General features: G+C 39.5%; 1 protein-coding gene across 5 annotated transcripts in view; it reads left to right on the top strand.

The window, feature by feature from the left end:
- The window catches only part of LOC124290383, a 90,089-nt gene extending 62,949 nt beyond the window's left edge, over positions 1-27,140 (top strand). For 2 of the 5 annotated variants that reach the window (XM_046727088.1, XM_046727091.1), the window contains 4 exons: positions 21,927-22,138; positions 22,896-23,057; positions 24,269-24,487; positions 25,001-27,140. In XM_046727088.1, the coding sequence (XP_046583044.1) occupies positions 21,927-22,138; positions 22,896-23,057; positions 24,269-24,487; positions 25,001-25,149 (742 nt within the window). In that variant the 3' untranslated portion in view covers positions 25,150-27,140. Of the gene's footprint in view, positions 1-7,718; positions 8,022-14,023; positions 16,601-18,449; positions 18,716-21,926; positions 22,139-22,895; positions 23,058-24,268; positions 24,488-25,000 lie in introns of those variants that run through there. The other 3 variants (XM_046727089.1, XM_046727090.1, XM_046727092.1) reach the window with 3 other exon arrangements.
- The last annotated feature ends 655 nt before the right edge of the window (positions 27,141-27,795 follow it).

The raw sequence follows: 27,795 nt of genomic DNA, 5'->3' as shown, positions 1-27,795 counted from the left end.
TCATTACACCGTGGCACATTACTGACCCAGGGCGTATCACCAAATTGCTGTGTGATAACTTATCACAGTGTTCCTAAAGACATGGGTGAGATACTGTTAGGTTGTATGTGAGGGGTGTAAGGTTGTTATCTCCCATCTCCCATAGATCTCCGCCACTGCTTGTCCCCAGTGCACAGAGGAATGAAACTGTCTGACAGGTATATTAAAGCTTGTGATTTGTGTGATACCGAATTGATATTGTATGTAATGTGAGACTGGAGGATTACCCACAGATTGTCTACACAGCTGAAACAAACAGAGGTCTTCACCGTACAGGTAACTGATGTGAAGTACAAGCAATGTGGTTGTCAGTCGGTAGAAGTATTCAGCTACAAAAAAGTAGTTTTGGCTCCAAGAAAATATGTTTTGACAGCTTAGCACAATGTTTCCTCATATCAATGAAAATTGCACACCTGCCCCACTTTTTCCGAAGCCTGAGCCTCGGATCCATTTATTGTTGTCAGCTTTATAACGTGTTTGATGTTAGCTCAACTGGTATGCTGATCCTCTAGGATCTTGGACTGTCTCTCTTTATTACTTGAACAATCAGCATCAGGACTCCTTGAGGCCTTGAACCGTTGGTTGTTCTAAGAAAGTTATTCATCAGAAATCATGTCGGCCTAGTTGTTTTAATCACTGCTTATATCTGGTCACTGTGATGACTATTTCCACAAGCTGTGCTCACACGGACCGTTTGTATTCTGTTTGACAAGTTGTGAGTGGTTACAAAGATAACTGAACAATCAGCATCCTGTCTCCTTGTGGCCTTGTACCTCTGAGTACTCTTTAGTATGTTCCAGAAATCATTGTGGTCTAGTTGTTACTAATGTATGGTCTGTAGTGGAACACTATTACCAGAGTGAGTGAGTGAGTGAGTTAATATTTAACGTCACTTCGGCAATATCTCAGCCATATCGTGACGAAAACAATTTATACAATAAAAAGTGAAAATATTTTGAAGATTAAAACCTGTCGACGATGGACAGTAAAAATACTAGATAATCACAGATATAATATAATCCTAGTGAACAAAGCTAAAACATTACAATTAAAGAAGACAATACAATATAAAACATGGGCTATAGATCGCCAACAACTGAAGGTAGATCACCATACTAGGAACCATGGGAACTTACATTACTTTTGCTGCCTGCATGGAGCCTAACTGGATTTACACCATCCCTTCAGCCGCTGGAGATTACTATTACCAGAAGCTGTGTGTCCACAGGGAGAATTTTTTCTTGGTTTGTTTCTTTTCTTTCTATTTTTATTGTACTCAGCAATATTCCAGCTATATGGTAGCAGTCTGTAAATAATCGAGTTTGGACCAGACAATCCAGTGGTCAATAGCATGAGCATCGTTCTACGCAATTGGGAGATGATGACATGTGTCCATCAACCAACCAAGTCAGCGAGCCTGACCACATGATCCCGTCAGTTTCCCATTATGACAAGCAGGGATTACTGAAGATCAATTCTAAGTAGTGGTGTTCCGATGATCGAAAAATATCGAAAATCGATCCAAAGAAGGATTGTAAACTGATTTCAATACAGATTCTTGTACCGTTGTCAAACATTATGCTTGACAAGGGTACAAGAATCTGTATCGAAACGTCGCAGTCACAAATAAAAAGAAGTTGTTATCCATAAAGTTTGTTCTATATCATTTTGATTCAGTTAAACAAGATGTGTAGTGGTGACACAGTTATATACAACCCACTATCACTCATAAGAACGTATATGATTTGAGATGAAACAAAGGCTGCTAAAACTGCAGTGTAAATACTGATACTCCATAGTAATATTGTGATACAATACACTTTTCCATACAGACAAACCCAAAGTTGTAAAGATGACATACTTTATCAACAAGTGGCGTGAAATGAGAAATCAATAGAACATACTTCGTAAATTAGAGTCAGGTATGTGATAGCTTGCATAGCTTTGTACATACCATCTGGAAAAAACACTTATAGTTCAGTCATTCCTTGTATTATTATACTTGTAATATAGTGGATCAATGCATGGACTCCTGATCTAGAAAGCAAGCTTAAAGAGGCCTGCCTGTCATGGCATTTTGTAAGAGACAAACACTTTGGACACTCACTTCAAACACTTGTCCTGTTTCTTTGTTTGTTTTCAGATGGTAATATAAAACCAGACAACTTGGCACAAAGTATTGGATTTTCTCTGTATCTGAATCATTGCCCTGGTGGAACATGTTCCTTCATTGTCTCGGGGATGTTAACCTTTTGAGACTGCGGGAGAATAACACTGATTGTTGCACACCTGGCATTTCACCTGAATAATTGATGAAGTCAAAGTACATCTCATGGTAATCATCTGGAGGTACATGACTGCCTCCATGGTTTTCAGGATAAAGTGTCTGCCTTGTGAGGAAGGTCAAATCTCCTGGCCATGTCACTGTGCATGGTGCTTGGCATTGAGGTGATTTGCACCAGGACTGGGTGGTTTCTACAGTCCTTTTGGCTCAAAAGTGGACTGATGAATTGCAATCTAACTAATAAACATATAATACTCAATGAAATGCTGATCATAATCAAAACATCAGACCAACTGTGTGAGGTTTTTGCAGAATTTATGTGCTAAAAATAAGAAAGTTGTTTAACAAACTATCATTAAAATATTGACACAGTTCACTGTTTGTTAGAAGAGAGGAGGGCAGAGAAATGGACAGCCAAAGAGTAGTGGTTAAAGCTTGTCATACTGAAGACCCAGGTTCGATTCCCCGGTAACCTCCCATTACCCCTACATGCCACTACCCCTACAGCTTATAACAACATAGTTTATGGTCTGTTGCATAACTAATCTCCTGCCTGTTACCTATTCCATACAGTGGACTGGTCCACTTAAGATGCACAACATGACACAAGACAGATTTTAAAAGTGACTTTAATACATGTGTTATCACAAAGTACCACATCATTGAGATCAATTGTCAAGTTTTTCAGTCTATTTACATTCAGTGTTTTCATATCATCATATAAGGATGAACAAAAGATCACATTATCACAAGTGTTTCATATCAACATATCAGGATGAGAGAAAGACCACATTATTACATTATCACAAGTGTTCAAGTGTCAGTGTTACAGTCTATCCAAGCTTGAGCAGGTAGCCGACGGCGTCAAGAAACTGAAGAGGGGATTTCTGTCCACGCTGAAGCTGTTCCTTGAGTCTGCACAGACGGTTGTCAATCTCTCTGTACACTCGTTTTCTGTTTGTTGGCGCAGCACCAAAGTCAATCTGAGCAATCCTCACTCTCTCGGCGTGTTCGACTCTCCTGATGACTTCTACAAATCTGTAGATGTTCGGGTGCCTGTGTGGAATTTCTCGATTCAGACGGTTGTGGTAAGACAGGAATCGTCTTCTGGCGGTGGCGGTACAGGGCACTGCTAACAGATGGAAAGGAGGGCATGGTACGTGTCTCGTCATCAGTCAGGTTGGTAAGCTCGTTGTTGTAGATGGTGCGCATCGGTATTGACTCCTCCCTGGCTCTCTTCCTCAGGTTGCTGACAAACCGGACCTTCTGGCTATCCTCTGGTGGGTGATTGTGTTCAGTCGTATTTCTTACCACATCGCCAACAGTTGTGACTCTTCCTTTGCATGTTGACTGCACACACTTCCAGTGTACACAGGTCTGTCGCTCAACATTCTTAGTGTGAAGATATCCATCCAACAGAACTTGACGGCTACCTCTCCGTGACATAACAAACTCAACATTGCGAAGACCAGCCATGTTGATGCCATGTTTGTTTCATGTCAGCACTTATATACTGTATGGAACAATCTCAATTTCCTGTATCATCTCCACGTTTTATTTCTCTCAACTTCTCAACATTGTAATATATGTAACATTAAAGTGCACTATAACAACTTTTCTTAACAACATTTAGCAATCACAACACTTTTCCAATTGTATGTTTCTTCTACTCAGGGTTGAGGTTTGTTTTCATCATGAGACCACTAATTTCCTTGCCACAAAAGACTAATCACATTTATGCATCCCTTGATCTCATCTATGCTCCATGCACTAATCCCTCTTTAGGATTAGTCTATTATATCAGACAGGTAAATGCTAGGTGTTGTTTTAACTAGCTGTAGGGGTACTGGAGTGTAGGGGTAGTGGCATGTAGGGGTTATGGGTGTGAACCGATTCCCCACATGGGAACAATGTGTGAAGCCCATTACTGGTGTCCCCCACCATGATATTGCTGGAATATTGTTAAAATCGGCGTAAAACTAACTCACTCATTAGAAGCAGTACTCATGTGCATGTTGAAATTTTGTATTTTATTTGTTTTAATTACGCCAATATGTTGGTTGATCAACTTATAATAAAGAAAACATAACTGTTAGAGTAACAGTATTATGTAGACATCAAGGTTTTTCATAACATAACAAAATGTATCAGAGAGCAGCATCTTTTATGTTTTCAACCTATCTGAAGTTTTAATGAAAGTTTGTTGGTGGTGGGGCATGCAAGTGACAAAGGCTGGGTTCCGTTATTGATTGGAGTTGCACCTGATCGATAGAGATGACTCATTAACCAAGCTTCACTGAAGACAGGTTTATATTCACCTGTTGTGCTTAGGCAGGCTATTAAGGAGCAAGTCACATGCAGTCAGGTTATTGCGGGATGAAAGATTTTAATGGTGTCAGTATCAGATTGGGGTTACTGTTAGGTCAGCGCCCAGATGAAATGAAGCGTTATATAATAATCAGCACGAACATGAACAGTGGAATTGGATCAAGGCCTGTTGTTGTGGCTGAGGTCAGCTGTATATACGATTGCTCAGCAAGTGACTGACAGATATTGTCAGTATTTGTTGGAATTTGGTTTCGCTGATTTTAGCCATCAGTTGTCAAAACTTATTCTCCAGTTCTGTAATTTTGGAAGGTTGCATGATTTATTCCTGCTAGTAAGGCTACTTATAAAACTATCTGTCTTTGAAGACTGGAAAGATTGCGCCCCAATGTTTAGTGCAGCAATTAAATAGTAAGTCAGAGAAAATGGATAATTTACTGCTTGTGTCAAATATTGTACAGGCCCTATAGGGTAGGAGAATCCTAATTTCATTTGATGGTTGTATAACACCGCACTAAATCCCTATTTTGATAGTGTGTGGTAATTTATGCTAGCCTCAGACCTGTAGCTAAACTTTAGTTTCCATCCCTATGTACATGTAATCTTGTCGGGATTATATTTCCACTGAGTTTTTCCATCATGGCAATGCTTTTATTGGTAACGTTGATTCTCATGAGGTACTGTCAAGCTCATATTGCAGTGTATGGTATAGAAACACCTGTGTAGTGGCATGATGTTCATCACATACTGGATGTAGTCACACATGGACTAATGTTTAGCCACCATGCCATGATATAACACTATTCATTGTAACCACCTTACTTTTACTGCGCAAACCAAAGATGAAAGAATCTGGGTGTTTAAAGGTAGAGGCGCATGTGTACAAAGGGATGTAACTCATGTTATGTTTTATTAGTTAGTGAAGCACTAGGAAAATCTCTTTCAGCCTTTGCTGTAAGGATTCTTTTTTCTGTGTTCAAAGACACACCTGTATGTCATAATCAATATGAGCAAGAAATATGTTGCAAGGTTCTGTGGCTAGCAAGACCGAATCCCCGATGGCAGAAGAAGAGCTTTGCTAAAAACCTATGTACAATAACAAGAATGTGCGGGGTCAACAGATTACGGTTGCTGTTGTGGTGTACATAAGCTATCCCAGCTGGCCTAAGGTTTTCTGTCGAAGGATTTACCATTCTGGACCTGGTCAGAAGCCGAAGTTTGGCCCCATCTCTGCAATAAATACCATTTAAAATTCCATGAAAAATATTCCGAAGTTATGTTAATGTATACACTAATAATTAATGTTATAGCTTTTTAGAAGTAACCTGTGTTTCAATGATAACAGGGGCGGGTGAGGTAACCTAGTGGTTCGCTCATCATGCTAAAAACCTGGGTTTCGATTCCCCACAAGGGTACAATGTGTCAAGCCCATTTCTGGTGTCCCCTGCCCTGATATTGCTGGAATATTGCTAAGAGCGGCATAAAATTAAACTCAGTCACTCACTCATTTAATGATAACAAGACTCGTAAAGAGGAAGATGTTGTAATGCTAATACATATAACATTCAGTGAATGCATCTCATAATACTATGTTGAAATATCCCTGATTTTAAAAAAGAAGAAGAATTAAATCAGTTTTAATTTTGAAAGCATATTTTTTCCCAATTTGCCTGCTAAGGGCATATTTTGCATATTCATCATCCAAACCACCCTTTTAAGCCAAGGATGAGGAATGAAACGGCAAACATGCAGGATTACTGCTGTATTATGTTTCCAATGACCAGGGTCAAATTTCATTTTGGTCTTTGTTCATTTGTGACTCGCTTGTTGCTTTGTTTCAATTAGTTTTATAACACATTGATGCTGTTTATGTTCTGTGATAAGTTTACTTGAATGAAGTTTACGATCAGGGCTAATACAACCTTTATATTTTGTCAAACCTTAGTTAGTTATTCTGTAAAGGTATTATCCCCTATAGCCTATTACTTTACCCATTTACCCAAAGCCTGTATTGAGTATATTTTTGGAACGGATAATCCAAGTTGGTGATCGGTTGACTGGTCTTCAGCATTAACTTTACAGGCTGTTCATTATCATAATTGATTCCTACTTAGCCATGTATAAATGTTGGATTCCAAATCACCCATGGCCAACCTGGTGTTATAAATTGGAGCGCGTGTATTTATTTAAGACACTACAGGAGGAAGAAAAACATGTTATGAAATCAAAAAGGCCGTTGACAATTTAATAAAGTTTTATTTTGATTTTATTTGAACAAGAAATGATATAAACACCCAATCTGTTTGTTTGTCTTCCTTTGCTTCAGTGGTGAATTGAGCTTACTGTGTCATTTATGGTTCTTAAATTAAAAAAGAAATGTGTTCATTAAGTTAGACAAAGAAGAGAATAGGCAAAATATCTTGCTTTATTATTGGCCATTTCTTAACACAGTAAAATCAAGCAGATTCAAGGTCTGACAATAAAAAATGTTTCGGCCAATAGGTTGAGACAAATCTGTTACTTTGACTGATCTCTGGTTGCGTGTCTTAGAATTCCCAAAGTATACACATGTTAAAAGGAAAGCATGATTGTCTGTGCAGGGGAATGTCTTGTGTGGATGAATAGGGGTTATTACTGCAGGACGACATGTTGCTATGTGGTTACACTGCTGAAAGCCCAGGCTATGCAATGTAATCACCACGTTTGAAAAGAAGTACCACTAATGCTATGCTTGAATAGTACTTGACTTTGTCACCAAGCTGCTTAGTAAATATTGGCAAATATTCCGCGGCTGGTGCATTGATTTAAGGTTAAAGTTTGAGTATAAACTAAACATGATTGGCTCCATATTCATCCTGATCTGTGCAGTAATCATAGACATGTGAGGGAAATCAGTGTCCAGAGAGTGGAACGTTGGTTGTGATAGGTCGGTGGGAATTACGATCACACCTGAATGATTCAGGATCAGTGATTGTTGAGGTGCCATTTTCTCTCTGTGATACCACTGTGACTTATCAATAGACAGGTTCAGGCTGTGACACTGGCCCATGTATAATCCACCACCAGACCGGACTTCTCGGGCATGGCTGAAAGGGAAAACAGCATAACAATTGATTCCTGACTTTTTGTGATAAGCTGTTATTGAGGACAAAATGTTGCCGAGTTTTGGCCTGCGGGAACAGCAGAGTGCCTTGTGGCAGACTATGACATATATCTGTGGGAAGAGGCAGGAGGAGTGTCCCATCACATGCACATGCCGTCTGCCCAATTCCAAGTTCTGTATACTCAGGGAGACAGAGGTGTTGGTGGACAGGAGTGAGAAAAATATTCGCAAACCCAAGTCGTGGGTCTCTCTTGGCATCGGTAAACGAAAGTAAGTACTCCTGGATATATCATGTCAAGATTTCGTGAGAGTTTCTGATCATTTATTTCTTGCGTTATTTTCAGTGATCCAGACATTTTATTTTCATAGCTTTTTTCCCTTTTGGGCCTAATGGAATCAGTTTTGTCTGATGATCGAGACTGGTTATTTGCTGTTGGTAACATTTTAGATTTGAATATGTAGTGTACAGTATTGAGGTAGAATGTGTTATGTTTTTGAACATGTCAATTGTTGAGTACCTTGGTCTTGAAAATATTACATGATATTCTCATTTTCAAATTAAGACACCAAGATGTTATTTACGTTGTCGTAAAAGATGCTTATGTTGATGTGGTGTGCATGCTGTCATATGTCATCAGCTGTACTCCTTGAAATCTGTGATAGGTACTCATATAGGTACTGTCATTTGGTACACAGTGTCTTCTGTAGCAAGGAAGAAATGCATTATTTAAGCCCACATTTATGATAAATGTTTTTTCTCATGTCTCATATATTTTTCCCCCATGTTCAGACCAGATTTTTAAGTCTTTTTTGTCAAAATCATGAGCAACTATATTGTAAGATTTTGTTTTCAAGTTACACTTCTGAATGTATTCAAATGCCCAACAAGTTTACTATTTCCACAATCTTGTAGAAATTTGTTTGCGGCTTTATTGAGAAAGGTAAATGTCTGGCTGTGTATATTATCCAGGCCCGAGATTAATGTTATAAATATTAGCTGAAGTTCAATTATTCCTGTGCATATTGGTGCTCCTGCTTGGGTGGGGTGTGTATTTGTTTTCCCATTGATCAGGGCAAGTGTTTGTTTGCTCACCTGACGGCTAAATCACAGTGCTTATTAACTGCTTGGAGTTGGACTTCACCTTGGTCCAGTGCTGCCATGCAACATCTAAGTTCTAGGAGAAAGCAGACTGCTTTGGACATGTTGGAGGAATATTGCAAAAAATATTTTCTGAAAGCAGACACATTCACCATAAATATAAAGATGGACTGACTGACTGACTGACTGAGTTTAGTTTTACGCCGCTTTTAGCAATATTCCAGCAATATCACGGCGGGGGACACCAGAAATGGGCTTAACACATTGTGCCCATGTGGGGAATCGAACCTGGGTCTTCGGCGTGACCACTAGGCTACCCCACAGCCCCTATAAAGATGGATGTTGAACTGTTAACAATATCTTTATTCTGTTTATTAGTGGATCAACATGGTGTATTACTGAGAGAGAGAAGACAGAATATTTACTATTCCTTAACTGTTAACCTATTAATACCCACCACTGACACGGACCTACCAACCACAGAGTAATCCATCATGGTTAAGTCTGCACTGCTATATATGTAGGGTTAACATTTGATAGTGTCAGTAAGATCAAATTTGCAAGCACTAATATGTAAATGAACATGTATGTATGTATGTATGTATGGATATACATGATCACATTTGGGGGCAGTGGAATAGCCTAATGGTTAAGGCAGTCAGTCAGTCATGATTTATGCATGTACTGTTTAGTATATTTGTTCTGGTGCAGTTGACACTTATACAGTAGGTTATAATATAAATGTTCCTAATTACATAGATTTCAAGTTTTCATTATTGTATAGGTTAAATTTTTGTTTATTATTGCACAGATTACAAGTATTCATTATGACATGGGTTATTAGTGTGTATTATTCCATGGGTAACAAGTGGTCAATATTTACAGTTAATAGTGTTCATTATTACAGTAAGTATACAGTTTACTGTTGATTGTTAGCAAGTAGGTGACCTGTGTTTGTGATTGCTTGTATTTACCTAGGTTAATAGTGTTCATTATGACATTGATTATAATGTTAATAGATGGGGTGGTGGGGTAGCCTAGTGGTTAAAGCGTCTTTTCTGGAATATTGCTGAAAGCGGCATAAAACTAAATTCACTCACTCACTATGACATAGATAACCAGTGTTCATAATAATATACGTTATTGATGTGTTGTTACAAAGGTTATTTGTGTATTTTGCTGTTGCATATCAGATATGATTATTCCTCTTTCCGTGGGAATTTTAGGAATAAATAATGTTGGCATCAAAGTCTATGCCTGCTGAAACAATTTATATAAGGCCAGACCAATTTTATTTCTTGTTTTAGTTAACATATTTTATCTCACCATTTTGAAGTACTTCTTTCTGGATTTTTGTCCTCAGAAACACCTAAAAGGCAGGAGGGAAAAAAATGAAAATATAATCACCAGTTAAAGTAATATTCCTTCTAAATAATAAAGGCATTTTGCTTCTGGCAATTTATGAAGTGTATATGGGGCAAACAACAATAAAAATGTTGGCATCAAAGTGTTTCTTGTAAGTTTTATATTTTGAAAATATAATCACCAGGCCAATAGGGAAGATTATTTTTTCTTATTTTTCTTCTTATTTTTGAAAAAATATGACTGGCGGATCCGTAAAACAAGAAATAAAATTGGTCTGGCCTAAGCTGTATTTAAAAGTTGAAACATTTACCTCTAACGCTGTGTTGATCAGAACACAAAGAGTGCAATTAAACCCCCAAAATGATTGTGGTTTTGTCGAAGATATAATTTTGTCCTTCATGAGATTACTTCTGAAAGAGAAATTTTTTTAGAAATGTCCAAGTTTTCACTGATGTCTGACCAACCACCATTTCCATGTTTCCTGATATGCAGAAATTGTACCCTGATATATGTCAGAAAATGATCCTGCTATGGTGTTGTACATTTTTCCCTCCTTAAAGAACATAACACAAAGGCAATAAATGTGTGTATAACGTTTTACACACCCCATAAAACTGTCATGTTTTGATGACGCTATCTGATTTCCCATGTACCCACCCCTATGATAAAAAAAGCCCTGAAAGTGAATAAAAACTCTCTCAGAAGAGGGCAGATTTGAAATGGAAATTACGCAGTCTGTCAAACAAGGGAAACCCATTTTAACCCCAGTAAGTGGAATCCCCCTTGTCTTCGTTTCTATTTCATTAGGGTTTACAGTGTCACCTATTGTTTTTTACCACCTGTTTTACGCTATTTCCCCATTTCAAATCAATTTTGGTAAAGTACCTGTGATTAAGTATGCCACAAAGTATTAAGTTGCTATTGAGTTTACTTGCCCTTTAACATTCATCTCAGTTCACAAATGACATCCCTCACTGGTTTTGCAATTCAAGCCAACAATCAACTAAAAAAGTGACACATTTGCCCAAATGAAATTCATGATTGATTTCTTAAACTGCAAATTTATGTCCCGGATGTGCTGTTACAGATATGGGTGATCTCCGTGGTGTTGTATCCGACCAGTGTAGGTACTGAAGCTTGGCTTGATGTGTTGCCTGCACACAATGTTGCGTGACAGGACCAGGCAGGTCTGTGAAGCCTCACATATCTAGAGGAACCTATACCAAGACAGTTACCTTTCCCAGGGGTGGTGCTAGTGTAGACTTGCTGTCAGTCTCTACCAAGACAGTTACCTTTCCCAGGGGTGGTGCTAGTGTAGACTTGCTGTCAGTCTCTACCAAGACAGTTACCTTTCCCAGGGGTGGTGCTAGTGTAGACTTGCTGTCAGTCTCTACCAAGACAGTTACCTTTCCCAGGGGTGGTGCTAGTGTAGACTTGCTGTCAGTCTCTACCAAGACAGTTACCTTCCCAGGGGTGGTGCTAGTGTAGACTTGCTGTCAGTCTCTACCAAGACAGTTGGTGCTAGTGTAGACTTGCTGTCAGTCTCTACCAAGACAGGGTGGGGTGGTGCTAGTGTAGACTTGCTGTCAGTCTCTACCAAGACAGTTACCTTTCCCAGGGGTGGTGCTAGTGTAGACTTGCTGTCAGTCTCTACCAAGACAGTTACCTTTCCCAGGGGTGGTGCTAGTGTAGACTTGCTGTCAGTCTCTACCAAGACAGTTACCTTTCCCAGGGGTGGTGCTAGTGTAGACTTGCTGTCCGTCTCTACCAAGACACTGTTACCTTTCCCAGGGGTGGTGCTAATGTAGACTTGCTGTCTGTCTCTACCAAGACACTGTTACCTTTCCCAGGGGTGGTGCTAATGTAGACTTGCTGTCTGTCTCTACCAAGACAGTTACCTATCCCAGGGGTGGTGCTAATGTAGACTTGCAGTCCGTCTCTACCAAGAGGCTGTTACCTTTCCCAGGGGTGGTGCTAATGTAGATTGCTGTCTGTCTCTACCAAGACAGTTACCTTCCCAGGGTGTGGTGCTAATGTAGACTGCTACCTTCTCCCAGGGGTTGGGTGGTGCTAATGTAGACTTGCTGTCCGTCTCTACAGTTACCTTTCTTTGGCATCCCAGGGTGGTGCTAATGTAGACTTGCAGTCCGCCTGAATCTGTACCAAGACACTGTTTTACCTAGATAGACAGGACAGAAATTGCCCTGAGGGACTAGTGGTGTCTAATGTAGACTTGCTGTCTGTCTCTACCAAGACACTGTTACCTTTACCAGGGTGGTGGTGCTAATGTAGACTTGCTGTCCCTAGTCTCTACCAAGGGTGGTGCTAGTTACCTTTCAGTCTCTACCAGGGGGTGGTGCTAATGTAGACTTGCTGTCCGTCTCTACCAAGACACTGTTACCTTCCCAGGTGGTTCCCACAGGTCTCTACCAAGACAGTTAAGGGTGGGTGCTAATGTAGACTTGCTGTCCGTCTCTACCAAGACACTGTTACCTTTCCCAGGGGTGGTGCTAATGTAGACTTGCTGTCTGTCTCTACCAAGACAGTTACCTATCCCAGGGGTGGTGCTAATGTAGACTTGCAGTCCGTCTCTGCCAAGAGGCTGTTACCTTTCCCAGGGGGTGGTGCTAATGTAAATTGCTGTCTGCCTCTACCAAGACAATCTAACCCTTCGTCTTCCTCTCACAGTCTGTAGTCAGATATTGGTGAAAGTCTTGGACATTTGCCTTTTCTTTGGCATTCACATTCGATTTCAGGGATTGATGCAAATGGAAACGTACTATCAGTCTTTACCAAAACACTTTTACAGCTGTTAATTAGCCTGAATCTGGCTCTCATCATTATCATTAGATTTTACTGTTATTACATGTGCTAGACAGACAGGACAGAATTGCACTGGACTGGGACTAGTTGGTAAAGTCTTAGTATTAAAGTATTGATGCCAATAGATAATTTCCTCCTGGGCCACTGAAAACTGTTACAGAGCCTGTTACAGTAGTCTGTCTGTGGTTATTTTAGTCTTGTCCAGTGGCTAGACCTTATTGAAATCCACTTTGGTGTTGACAATGCCATTAAGTTTTAATAAAAGTATTAATACTGAATGAAATACCTCCAATTATCCCCTAACAATTGTACCTTTTGGTAATTAGTCAGGTGTGAAGATGTAAGTAGCTAATGGATTCTTAAGCCTATGGTAAGCCTGTAAAGTCATGTTAAGCATTCACAGAGATTCCTTATGACCTGTAAATATCTATCTCAGAAAGAAAATCAATACACAGCATGTCACATGGCTGTAAAGGTTGAAAACCACGTTATCACAGCATTTATCACACGTAAACACTACTGAGAGCATGGCTTTCATTAGGGTGAGATTATTAGATTTATGGATCAATGTATGTTGAGAGGTCTGGGTACACCTTGAAGGAGGGGGACTTTAATGAGAACAGGGTAGGGGGTCAGTCCTCCACATGCAGGGACACGCCACCCTCCAGGGATATAGTTAGTGACCATTGTGTGTGTGTAGTCAACAACATTACCCAACACAATGTATGAGGAGGGCGGGATGGATACTTAATCAGATAAACATACAACCAGCTACGACTTGGCTTAAATATTTTACAAGGCTTCGTACCCTCGTTCTACCATACATTTAGTGAATTGGTTGGATGGACATGGGGCATGGTGCTGTGCTTCAGACTATTGGACATGATGTGTATATGTCAGCTCTTTTGGGGTTTATTGATATGTGTGATTGAGAGCCCCCTACTGAGCTGCTATATTGGTGAAGTAACAGAGGGATTTAGCAGAGGGAATTTCCACAAATTGGCAACACACTGAAACCAATGCTGATTTCTTCTCCACTGGGACTCTAGACAGTTATAAATCTGTCTGTTGATGAAGCAATCAGGACTATGTTGTGTATGGAGCTGTGAGATCACCAGTGCAACAAACAACGATTGACACAAACGTTTGTGCAGTATTCCGTGGAGACATTGTAATAGTATTCTCTGGAGACATTTATTGTAACAGTAGTCCCTGAAACATTGTTTCCAGTGTTATTAGTTGGCAGGTAGATATGATCATTAGGTTTGTCTTGTGAAACAGCTTGTACCTGACAAACAGAACAGACTGTCAGAAGATTGACAACAACATCTTTTGTTGAGGTGTTAGTGTAGGATTAATCATACATTTAAGTATTCCCAGACAAACAAGGTGAATAGGGCACAATGTATGCAGTGTGATTGTACTAACAGGAACTAATAGAAGCTGATGATCGATCCAAAGGTAGACTGATGGAGTTGTATCTTGATACAGCCACCGGCAGGAAGACTTTGTATTGGCCACATGTGATAATGTGAAGACATTGATTTCCTTGTGTGTGTGCTACAGCTAGACATTATAATGGACATATCAAGCTTGTTGCCGGCAGAATCCTTCCTTTGATATTGATGCCAGCAAGGCGCAATTCTGTTGGGATCCTCAGCTAAGGGAGCTGCAGTTGCTTCTTGCCCTAGTGTATATGAAGATTTGAGGAGACTTGACAGTGGTGCTGATTTAAGTACAAGTGGGCCTTTGTTCCTGTCCAAAATAGCTTGTATGTTACATTTTGACCCATGGAGACAGAATGGTTACAGTTGCTATGTGTGTGTGATACTGACTCTGAAGTGGATTTCAGATGCATTGTCTGAAGATGTGATAAAATAATCACAAGAAGTGACCGGCTCCTTACTCTATCTCAAGTTCAGCTTAGAGTTAACATTGAGCGAAGGAAAGTGGTTCTGATTAGACCCTCCTATCTCAGGCGTTGGCCTGGGTAAGCAGAATTCCACCTCACAGGTTATATTGCACCAGGACACATTGCTAGAAGGGCCATATCAGGGCTCTCTTAGTAGCTGCGTACACACAAAAGCCATTTCTTTCTGAGGACTTTGTACTGCTATCAGTTTCATATTGCAGGGTATCTGAATTGAGGACCTGTTTATGAAATAGGTATGAAGACTTTAAATGTATATTCCCCCAGGGCGGAACTTTTCATTCTGTTATAGTCCCTCTGTCAATGAGAAGAGTTCAGAAATCAATTTGCATGCGAAAGGAATATTCTTACGAAGATTTTCTCATCGATCAGTGACGTTTAAATAAAGACAAGATGACTGTGGTAGCCAGGCATTAGTGAAGAAGGTATTCAGGGCTGTGTGTAGGTATACCCAGTGGTAGAGGGGGTGATAGCTTGTAGTAACTGCCACCAGTCAAGGAGAGGGAAAGTCAGGCTTATGACAGTAGCCTCTCAACTACCTTAGGAATAAATCCTTGTATCAATAGTATTTAGAAGCAGGATTGGCTCACATTGCTTTGTATACTGTGGGCAACAGACAGAGGGGTCTGTTGAGCAATTCCTAATCAGATAACCTTCCACTGACATGGACAATCTACACTCCACTATACATGGTTACATGGCCAGTTTGGATCCTTGCATTAATCTTATAAGTCTATCATCAAACAGTTGTCTGCATGGTTGGTCAGCTGGTCAGGTCTGTGTTCACTAGAAGTGGAGTGGAAGTGTACGATAGGTGGGGGCTTGGTCGTGACAGCTCGGTGATGAATTGTGCTGTAAGGATTTGACAGTTACAAGTTGTTGTTACAAAGTGCTTCATAAGATCTTCAAATGAGGACAGGCAGATGAGTGAATCATGAATCGTTAGGTTCACAAGCTTGAATATGTGTTGACATTTTATCAATGTCTCCGTGACCTATGCTGTGACCCGAAGTGGATATTATGTGTTTTGAGGAGCGTCACAGGATATACATGGATTTCTCAAGGATAATGTTAGCCGGCCACAGTCAACACAATGGCTTCATGAGAGTAAAAAACATGATGGAGGGTGTTACATTTTCATTTGTTAGTTTACAAGGTGTTTTACAGAAATGTTTTGAGTTAAACTGACTAAGTGTATTTTATTCTGCAAGATTATCAAAGTCAACCTGGCATTTTATGTTTCTGAATTTCATCATGAACGTTGTGTTGATAGAATAACTATCCTGGATGACAGAGTCACTGTGCACTATGGTGATTTAGATGTCAGTGATACGCCTGATGTATAGACACCTGTGCAGCTAAGTACAGGACAGATAACACTTATTTTGGATATTGTGTGTGTTAACTAACAAACATTCGGAGCTTCCAGTGTGGGGAGGATCGTGTGATCATCATGACTCCCTCTAGTCTTGTTGTCACACCGATTCTCACGCGACCAAAGACGACCAGTGGGATGCTCCGGAACGCATCCCTACGGAACATTTACGGCAGGAGATGCTCCTATACACTGCTTGGAGAAAACAAGTATCTCCGATTTAAGGAGAGGCCGTATTCATCAGGAAACAACGCATGGTAATTATATGCATTTAATATATAATGATCGGTATTTATGACTTTCATAGAAATTATGAGGTGTACGGATATCCTGTAGGTTTCTGTGCCAAACATTGAGGCTGCTAGCTCGAGGATGGTTCTTCACCTCATATTCAACAGTCTGTAATGTTATTGTTATATAATAATTTCACCTCAGTTATTCATCCTTAAAAGACCAAACAGAATTTTACTGGCATAGGGATTTGGCCAAGTGGCTAAAGTGGCAGACTGCAAAGTGTTTTATGATTCTATAACAGTTTGATTGTTATGGCCTGGACCCCTTAATGTAGTACATTGGTTACCATTAGGAATGTTGGTTGCAAGGTAATCAATATTGTTTGGGGTGGTGGGGGTAGTCTAGTGGTTATAGCGTTCGCTCGTCATGCTGAAAACCCAGGTTTGATTCTCCACATGGGTACAATGTGTGAAGCCCATATCTGGTGTTCCCCACCGTGATATTGCTGGAATATTGCTAAAAAAGCGGCGTAAAACTAAACTCACTCACACACCCATATCGTTTATTCAGACTGTCTCTTGACATTGGCCTAATGCTATGTTATGTGACAAGTGTATTTGTTTTAGGTTTCAGGTTATTGCTAATTGTGTGAACATAAGAATATCAGGCTGTATATTCCAATATGCTGTGAGAAATGCCCGAATGTTCTTATTGACCCTCATGTCTCACTGACCCCAATGGTGATAGACGATCCTCTACCTTCCCTTAAACAGTGCAGCAGAGAGTGAACCAGATTGTCTATGTTCACATGGCAGAGGTGTATGGTGGTGGGATTTTGGTTTTCAGTTTAAGGGATGGATTGAGTTTATTACAAAGCACTTTTTAAAAGTGAAAAGTGAAATTAGAGAAGGAATGCATAGGAGGCAAAGTAAAAAAGTTTCTTAAGTTAATTCAAATTTCCATAATAAATAATACTTTTGTGGTGATGTGGTTCTTTCCAAAGTGATTTTTATTGATGTCATGTTTCAAGTGCCTAATTTCCTCACAGTTCATTAGAATTATATCAACACCTCTTTTCCTACAGCTGTCGTTTGCATCTTGAAATGGTATTCATGTTTCTCATGACCAGCCCACCATTGACAATTCACCTGCCCAAGATATTTTGTATTTGTTAGAACCGCTGACAATCTCTGAGCTATTTCAACATGATTTTGAAAAATCATATTCTTATCCTGGGTATGGTTCAAGGACAGTGGATTGTAGTTTCTATTTGTTATTTGTGTATAAGAAAAATATGAAAAAAGGATTTAATGTTGATTACACTATTCATGATGCTAATGCTGTCATGCTTTCATCGGTAATGTCTGACACAGGACCAACACCACCTACAAATATGTAACCTTGTGCTATCACCTGATATCCCTTTTCAAAGAACATCCATGTGCATTGATCCCAGGTTGTATAGAACAATTACAACACTAGCGTTAGACCTGTCTTTTCACATCCTTCAGTATGCAGGGATTGAAGCAGCATTCACTGTACTCCGATACATGTTTTCTTGTTTTCTATTGCACATTTGGATCACACAGCCCTAATGCCCCTTATTCATAACAGACCACAGTGTACATTATATTGTCCACACTAGCAACTTGCTACCTCCTAAGATTACCTGAACGATAAAACCAATCTGGCACAATGAATTTGAGTAACATACATTGCCAATATCTTTTTACTTCAGTGTAATTCATTCCAAGTTGTAAAGTGTATTGGCAGTATCTCTAAGTGTCAGGTCGTTATCAAAAGTCTCTTATCAAGAGTTATGTCCCCTGCTGACCTTCCTAGTGCCTGGAGTGTGCTGGAGTACAAGCAAAGTAAACACAGAGGTACACACTCGACACGCCAGTCTGTTGTTCTACCCGACACAAAGCTAGCCCGCTCCACCTGGTGACTGTCACAATGGAACTGGGGGAAAACATGCCAACATTATAACACTGACTCTTGGTTGATACCTCCGACAGTAAGTGGACTGACTCACTGTCCAGCCTGATGCAGATGAAGAGATTGGACTTCTTGTACCCCAACCAGCCATGGATTGTCCTCAGTCCAGTCAAACCTATTCATGTCAGGTCATTTACAGAGTGAGTGTCACCTTTCTATGCTTCACTGATAAACGTTGAGCTGACGAGTGGTTATGAAGCCACAGTGTGAAGTGTCAGTACAGTATATTGTGGGTCAGAAGTTAAATTTTACATAACATTTCAAAGTAATAATAGACACAGGCCATGTTTTTTAGTCTTGAAAATAGCTCTCCGATCTGTCCTGAAAAGTTGAGATTTGGATTCAGCTAACTAGGTTACCCTCGAAGTTATTGATCGAACAATTGTGGCTAGTCCATACTGCCAGGACAACTGGCTCTCCCATTCTCCAAGTCTGTGATCCGATTGTGTTACATGCTGAGTCAGTGATGGATGACATGCTGCACAGGAAGAAGCTGGCACAGGCTGCATGTAGCTAGTTGGAAGCAAGGATAATGTGTGGTTAGGAATATATCTGTGAACATCATCAGGTAAAGTCTTTCAATGCATCAGGTAAGTGATGGGGTCAGTCTGGTGTCCGGATTCTTGCAGCCTCGTACCAGATTAGGACTGATGTCATCACTGTCCAGTCTCCAGTTTCTGAGATGTATCAATACTTCTCTTGTTGAACAGTCTACATTAATGGATCATAATGAATGAAAAGTGGGTTACAGTTGATTATATGGAATACATGTATTGGTGATGTATTTATTATTCATTTAATTATGAATTCATCAAATTTGACGTTCCATATTTCATAAGGTAAATTTTGTGTAGAGGGCTCTAGTTTGCTCTTCTTAACTTGCAATGAAATAGGTAACTAGTATTTCTCTACTGCCATACGTTCAGGTATATACATGGACAGCTGTGAACTGGTACGTGTTGGTCGTGTTGGAGCAGAAGTTCTGCATGTGTTAAAATAGAAACAATATGATGTTCTACTGTTCATAATAATTAACTGCTCTGTAGGTTTATTGACATCATAGCTTTGAATGAACAAACCAAATTAGGTTTGAATTATTGTCTGTTATTGAAAATGCTTTCATTGATTGATAATACACAAAGATGTTTTATGCAAATACCTATTTTCCTTCAAAATATGTCATTTTTTATGATATTGTGACGGACAATTGTAAAGGTCATGTCGACCGTTTAGATTTTTCATATATATCCTATTCCTTTGGAGACTGTAAACTCAAGTGCAAAAGAGGTCATTTACATTACATGTCAAGTATCAAGTTGTCACTGCTGCAAGCTCATCAATGTCTTGTTTGTTATCATGGCCTAGGGAAACACTACATACCGATATAGCCTGTGTGTGCATGTGTTCCTCCTGTATGTGCCTTGCTTCATCTTTGTCATTCTATGAGTGATTCTTGCCGGTATCAGTTCCCAACTTTTGCTATTTCCATTCTGATAGTAGTTAATGACTTCAAAAGGATAATACAAATACTTTTTCCCAAATATTGCACCGAAATATACATTAAAACAGAAATCAAATTTTGTATTTTAAGAGCAATATTTTCTTCTTGTTCAGTTTCCCTGGTTTTGGATGTCATTTAAAAGGACTAGAAGTTTGGAATATAGAAAGAAAAAGTGAGAAACCTCCCCACATTTATGTTCATGGTCAAACCTTCCTTTTATGAAATGTTTCATACCATGAGGAACGCTTCCTGACATGTATACCTTATCATTTTGTCTTCATACTAATGAAGCTGAAATGTCTGATCAAAATAGATTTGTCAATAACCTTTACATAAATTCAAATTGGAAAAGCAAATGCTATTGATACATGTCAGTCAAATTCCAAATATTTGTAAATAAAGAAACACTGTAAGTATATAACTAAACAGAAATATTCCTGTTTCCATTGTATCTAAAATCCAACATTTGTATGGCTCACATTGTCAACTCTGTAATCCTGTATTCCTGGACAACTAAAGCATGGATAGATTTGTTATTTGACAACACTGTGTTGCCAGTAGGTAAACTACAAATGATAAAGTACAGTAACCTAGACAAGCCTTGTCACGTCTACATATACAGTAAGAAGAGAACACTCCACCTCCGACAGCTACACCAGAGTCTCTGCAAGGTACTGCTGTTGGCAGACCGAGGATTACACGGCTCAATGGAGGTCTATTTGATCCAACCCAGTGCCAGTTATTGAGGCGTTGTAAGAGATGGCAATCTAGAATAACGCTTGGTGAATGAGTGCTGTTCTTTATTGCCTGTTGCCTTTCCATGGAGAAATCTCAGCTGCAATCTGCCTACTTCCAATGCTGGGTCTAGATTAATAGTGGTGGTGCTGATTGAACTGATTCTCGTTAGGTAGCAGGGAAGGCTACCGTAGAGGTTATTGGTGATGCTATCATTATGTCTGTACCTTGATAAGATTTATGGGCTGGAGGTAGTTCAGTTTTCACATCGATTTCCGCAACACTTTGTACTTGAAAGGATCTGTTTGAGGATGTATGTGTAAGAATACCATGTTGACGAGGATATTTATGGTAAGCTGATCTGTTATGGCATTATCTACATGGAAGAATTAAAGAGCCTGGGAAGCCTGTTGTTCAGAAATCATTTTTGTTTCAATTGACTTGCCTTTCCATGTGTTTGTAATGGGTGATACAGATGTGGCAGCTATTGGATAATAATTCATAAACACCTGCTGATTTGTAAAGATTGTACAATTGACTTTGCTTAAGGAGAGAATTTTATGAATATTTGAAGGGTTCTGTAGCTTTTAATTACCTGGATCCTTATTCTCGAAACGGTCGTAGCCCTAAGAATTCTTAACTTTGATTGTAGCCAACGTGTTAAGAATGGGCTTAAGAAGTTTGTAGGGCTATGAACGTTTCGAGAATAGCTAGCCTGGAAACTATATCCTGATGCATTGTTTTGGTCTGCTTTGACAGGCACTTCAACCTATAGAAATTGAAACTGAAACAAAGTATATTTCTGCATCAAAGTTGTTTGGTTCATGGCCTTCTTTCAATATATGATGATGTCATGAACTGTGATTGCTGTGTCATACTGGACTGGTTTGCCTGAATTTCTGTTGTCAGGGAGATAATAACCTGACATTCAGATCCTGCAATAGATGGAACATTTCATCTGGTTAATACAACCATTTATAGCACACCAGGATGTTTGTCTACCATTTAACACTAAACCAGATGGATACAGTCTCGGCTGAAATAGAAATGTTGGTCTGACACTAATACTGACTTGATCCCCTGATTCCATCTAAATGACGCTGTCTGACTTTCAGTTCTTCCAGTACTCCGACGGTGCCGTTCTCCACTGCAGACCTGCTGTACAACCCAGAGGTGAGTCGGCCTGCCCCTACGGCTGACGACTTCTCCACCACTGATCTAGTCTACTTCGACCGAGAGAAGGACAAGCTGAAGCTGCGGGACATCGACGCCAACAGGAGGCCCACGAGCCGGAACAACTCGAGAAGATCCATATCACTGGAAAAAGGTAACATTCTGGACATATTTTCATCGAAACGGATGTTTGTACTTAACTGTCTGATTTCATAATGGTAACTTCAAGGATGAGTGAAGAAGCTGGTGATGCTATACACTAATGAGGCTTGGAAGTCAAGGGGTCCATGTCTTATGTTTTGACAAAATCCTTATGTATACCCTTATGTAAAAGTTAAACATTGTTTGGGTCATTCAAATACTTCCAAAGTGGACCTCAAGGCCCCTTGACCCCCATGGTTTTAGATGTTCACCTACTTGAGGACAAAACACACACACACACACACACACACACACCACACCCAACACCCCAGTATAAGGTTAGTGATTCTAACATTGACCACAGTGCCAAACAGTTTTGGTTCACCAACATTTGTAACATGAAACAATTTGTGTAGCACAAAACATTACAGCTTTGATTTTGATGCTAATATAGTAAATATATATTTGCTTCTGTTAATTTTTTCAACATTCCTCAGGGCACAAAGTGTCTTATTGAAAATCTTGCATGTTTCACAGATGTAGTTAGGTTAGAAAAAAAGTCGCATGGCGTCTTATAGCTTTTGTATTCAAATACATGAGAGATACTGTTTATGAATTTCATCTACCGGTATATTCTGTAGGACTTTTTGATGGTATTAGAAATGAAAGGGCCTTATTGTTAGAAATGAGGACCGATACATGTTGTAACTGCTGCGTGTTTGTGTCTAGTATTTGCATGGAGCTGTGCATGATTGCTTTGCTTTTTGCAGTTAATTTTGAAGGGGAAAAAGATGAGTTGCGGCCTATTAAGAACACATTCCCCACAGCTAAAGGGCAGAACCCTGGTAGGACCAACGGGGTCCGTGGAACACTGCTGAGAAGTGATCAGTTACTGAATCACAAAAACAATGTACAAGGTACTTCACGACTAGGTAGTTTCCTCCCATATCACTTCACTTGCTGTGTTTCCTAGGGTATATTTACCTTGACAGTGGCAGTGATATCAGACCGGTGTAGTTGTCAGAGTATCTGGTCTTGTACTGTTACTGTCTACTATTTCTCTCAACCAAAGTTTTCCCATGAACTTGCTAGTGGATAACATTTTTGACAATGCATTTACTCTGGGAATATTTGTTCACGATAGAACTGATCACCGTTAACGTAGTCATGAGTTAAGTGTGTTAGGTGTGCGGGAAAGCTATGATCGTAGGTTTGAATCCTAGTTCATCCTGATGATTGTTTTAGGTTTGTTTTAGGGTTTACTGCTCAGTGCTGTACCCATGCTCACAGGGCAAATATCTCGTACCTGCATCACTCTTGGCTTTCCTGCCCCTAAGCTGACATCCCATGAGTTAACTGGAATAACTTCAAAGTAGCATTAAACCAAACATTCACCCAGTACCTCCCACTTAGCTGTTGATCATTATGATAAAGTGAGCATACCGGAATCCATATATATCTTTGTGTGATATAGTGCATGCAGCTAGATTACTGGAGAATAATTGATCACCCACCATTATGAGGTCTGGCATGCCAATTCACGGGATGTGTTGTTACAAAGACGCTCGTTTCTTAGTTCACCTGTCAATCTTTTTTTGTTTGTGCTGTTTCTTCTGAAATCCCAGGCATGATAAGGGGTCAAGGTTAAGCTGTCAATACCAGATAAATAAATATTTGCTTAGGGCCCCAAAGTTACCAAATTGCATGTGGTAACAGCTGAGTTGTTACAGTTGATTGTAGATAAGGGCTGCCTAGAGAGTTTGTGCACATACATGTACAGTGGTAGATCTTACTGCCATCATTAATACTGCAGACATTTGTTGCTATTTTCATACCATTTTCCATTATTTATTATGTTGTTTAAATTTATTTTCAAACAAAGTTATGAAGGATATTGTTCTTAAAGTACAAGCAGTAGGATTTGTTTTCTCAGTTTTAAAATTCTGCTGATTTATTACATCAAAATTTTTGGGGTAGAAACTTTTGCGTTTAGATGTACTTGTATTGTATATGTCGAGGGTTGGTACATTCGTTTCAAGAGCTGAGCTGCAGAATACACTATCGAGGCAGCCATCATGTTTGTTCCTTAAAGCTGGACAGGTGCACAGAACAGTGTTTGTCTATAAGTCCTTTCCTTGTTCAGGACGGGAGCCTGATGACCTCGTAGCTATGGGCACAATATGGAGTCCCAACTTACAACAACGCAACTCCACAACCTCCACAACGACCAGTTCCAAGTCTTTCTCCCTTACTTCCACGTCTAACACATCCAATGTGAATCCCCGGAAAGGCCCAAGTGCTACCACCACACGTGTTGGCTTCCCAAACAATTTCTCCACTTCTAGATCTACTGCCAAAGATAGTGAGTAGTGGCCTAGAATACAGTTCCAACGATATATTTGGTGTAGTGAGAGGTGATACAGTGTCTCACACTTCAAATAGTAATAATACTCATTTTTGCTTGAAGAACAGGGAGAGAATCAGTAATTACCAGAGTTATTGGAAGAAAGTGATCATTCATCTGTAAATGATAATGATATACTTTGGCATGTAGAAATGATTATAAATTGTTTTCATTGATAATTGAATTTATTTTTATGTCAAATGGCAATTGATACTGTAACAAGTTTTTGAGAACTCTGAAAAGGTGATGTAACATTAGTAGGAAAAGGCGATATGAAATAAACAAATTTATGCATAACCACTTAGACTGTAGTGCTTGTTTTGTTGTGTAGATAGTATGTTTACTGACATCAGCATGAAACACTGTTCACTATCACGGCCTGATGATATAAAGACGCATATGTGCGTGCCTGGGTGTCACAAGTTTCATTTAACATAGAAATCAAGAATAATCTCCTTGTTACATTTTCAGGTGAACCAAAGTATACAGACCCAGTTTCAGGAGCATCACCTTCATTCCAACAAAGACTAATGGAGTTGTCTGCCCTTGAGGCTGAAACCGTGCGATGGGAAAGAACTAAAAAAATTAAGAAAAAGTCCAAACAAGACCGTGATTCTTGATGATGTTTATAGGTCTAGATATTGTTGAGAGTGCCAAGATGGTAGCAGGATGCAATAAGGTGTGCCCTCAACCTGCTCCACGGCCCATACCAATGGAAGGAGGACGCTCTGTGTGGTCTGTAGGACAGGACTTGGGAGACTGTGTCAGTGCTCAGCGTGGAGCATCCAGACTGACCTTCTTCTCTCTGGACACGGTGTAGTCATGATCCGTGATACATACAGTATTTGACAGGCCATGAGGTCAACAGAACTCATTCATGCTTGTCTTAGTGTCTGAGCTGCTCACTCGTATATTTTTTCACAATTTAGATTCCGTAATACCCAACTGGGGGAAGATAGTTGAAACCTGTTACATAATATTTTTCAAATATTTACTCCAAGTGTTTTGTGATCAAGGTTTACAGTGTGTTGCTAAAAACTCCCACCATGACTTGCCCATCAGAAAGATCTCGCATACTTACAGTGTATGAAGTAAGCCAAAAACCCAGCCAGACATCAGGGCTGGTAACTTCAAAATGTTACCATCCCAAAATGGATTAACCAGATCAGACACCAAAATATGTATGGAACATCTAACAGTTTTTCCAGACCATCGGGCTGGCTAGCTGTTAATCTAGACTGTCTGTCAGAAATCTAGCCCGTCTTGGGCGGTCGGACGGGCCTTATGAAGGCTTTTAAATATTTCAAATGTGAGACTTAAGAATTTGGAATAATGCCTAAAATGTAGAAAATTATCTGAAAGGAGAATCTTATCAATTGATATATATTTCCTCTTGACATATGAACATTCTGTTTGGGCAACTGTAGGCCATATTATTGTTTCCATTTCAAAAATATTTTTATATTATCCATTATTTTTCTGGAACATGTAAAAAAAACCAGCACGTGAAATATCAAATGTTTCATCCCATTGTATGAATGAAAACAAAAGGTGACGTTGTATTTACCATTGCAAGTTAAATTGCTCCAGTTCAGGTATCGGATCATACCTTACTATTGAAGTATACATCACTGCAACCAGGCAACTAGCGAATAATACCAAGATCTTTGCATTTGAAACATTTCCAGCATTTAGCTGGAGTCCAGTCAGATATATATGTACAGAAGTCAAGGGTCCCACGGATACTACTTCGATGACGTATATTAGTGTTATCTGCAGATGATGAAGAACTTGAGAAATGCATTCAAATGAATGAATAATCCTGTGTGGGAAATGTGAGCAGTTCAGCTCACCATTAAATATATATATATTTGTACAGTTGACATTCTGGGGTTCTTGGTTACCTGAGTGGTATTTCCCTTTAGAAGTCATGGACCCTCATATTGAGTGTGTCTGTACAGTCAAGGGGAGATAATTAAGCAAAGTTGCTGTTTGAGAACTGAACTAGCAATAGCAGAAAAAAATGAAATCATTTCAAGTCAGTGAGGAGAGACCGGCATTGACAGTTACACTGTTATAGCCTGGTTGTAATGGAATCAAAGATATTTTTCTGAACAAATCCTGTTATTTTCATCAGTGTTACAGTATTAATAGAGGACAGATGTTCCCTGTCTTATTCATGTTTCATCGAAACTGGCATTAAATGTGTGTCTGTTTGAAATGTATGTTTATGTAGTGTTTGAGAATATACCGTATTCATGGAAAACTTAAGTTTTATGACAACTGTAAGTAAGTTTGGGTCAAATATTTTTTTATTTTGACTTAGGGGTATGCATAAGTTAAAAAGGTAAGTTGTAGGCTTTGTTTTGTTATGTTTGAACTTTATAGCGATTAAACACCGAAATACAAGGATAGAAGAGACTTCATATTTGCACCAACTAGCTGACATAATCATTTGTTGTCGTTTTAGATACTATATAACATGCCAGCAACACAGTGCTCACCCTAAAACAAGTTCATAATATGTGTGGAAAGTGAAACAGTATTTTTGTATCTTAACCCTGAAGCATGAGAGAGTGAACATGTCAATTTGTTTCTGTGATATTTGTCCAGTTTACTTATTTTTCCTTATCCTGACTCATGCTCTTTTGCTTGTCTTCTTCTTCTTGCGAACATAGTGGAACACTTGTATCTCCTTATTTGAAGCTCCCTTCAAAATAAAATCACTAATTGGTACTCACCACGAGTTGCTCCCCTTTGTCTCCCCTGGCGGGAAAAGGTGTCGCCACCCTCTGGCCATGTGCTTCACTCTCTCCTTCTTCGCCCAGTGAGCAGGATGTGAGAGCGCCTTGTGTCTCCTTACACACATATCCTTTGATAATCTCTTAGTTTTTACCTCTCATAGGTTACTATAGAGGTATAGCTAGTATCCTTTACTATTTGTATTGATTAATTATCGTATTTCTACTGTTTATTCACGTGTATTCGTGATTGTTCAGCTAGCTTTACGTTCATGAAAATCTGTACGATTTGTAGATTACGCTTTTCTGCCTCGATCCACATGTAATATGCCCTAGTTGTTCTACGCCGTGTGCGCTTAATTCACGCTTGCAGTTACTGCATTAATTTATCTCATTCTGCATTTAATAAATATCATCTTTTGCGTCTTAAGACGCATGCTGCAGATAGATCACGCAAACAAGGGCAAAACATGGCAGAGAGTCCAGATATTCCTTCCAGTCAGCTGCTAGCGATCGACCCTCTCC

This window comes from Haliotis rubra, unplaced genomic scaffold (genome assembly GCF_003918875.1).
Source record: "Haliotis rubra isolate DU_JTF1 unplaced genomic scaffold, ASM391887v1 Scf463, whole genome shotgun sequence".
In the NCBI taxonomy this organism is placed as follows: domain Eukaryota; kingdom Metazoa; phylum Mollusca; class Gastropoda; order Lepetellida; family Haliotidae; genus Haliotis; species Haliotis rubra.
The sequence above is the reverse complement of the archived record's forward strand: the minus strand, read 5'-3'. Positions and strand labels throughout refer to the sequence as shown.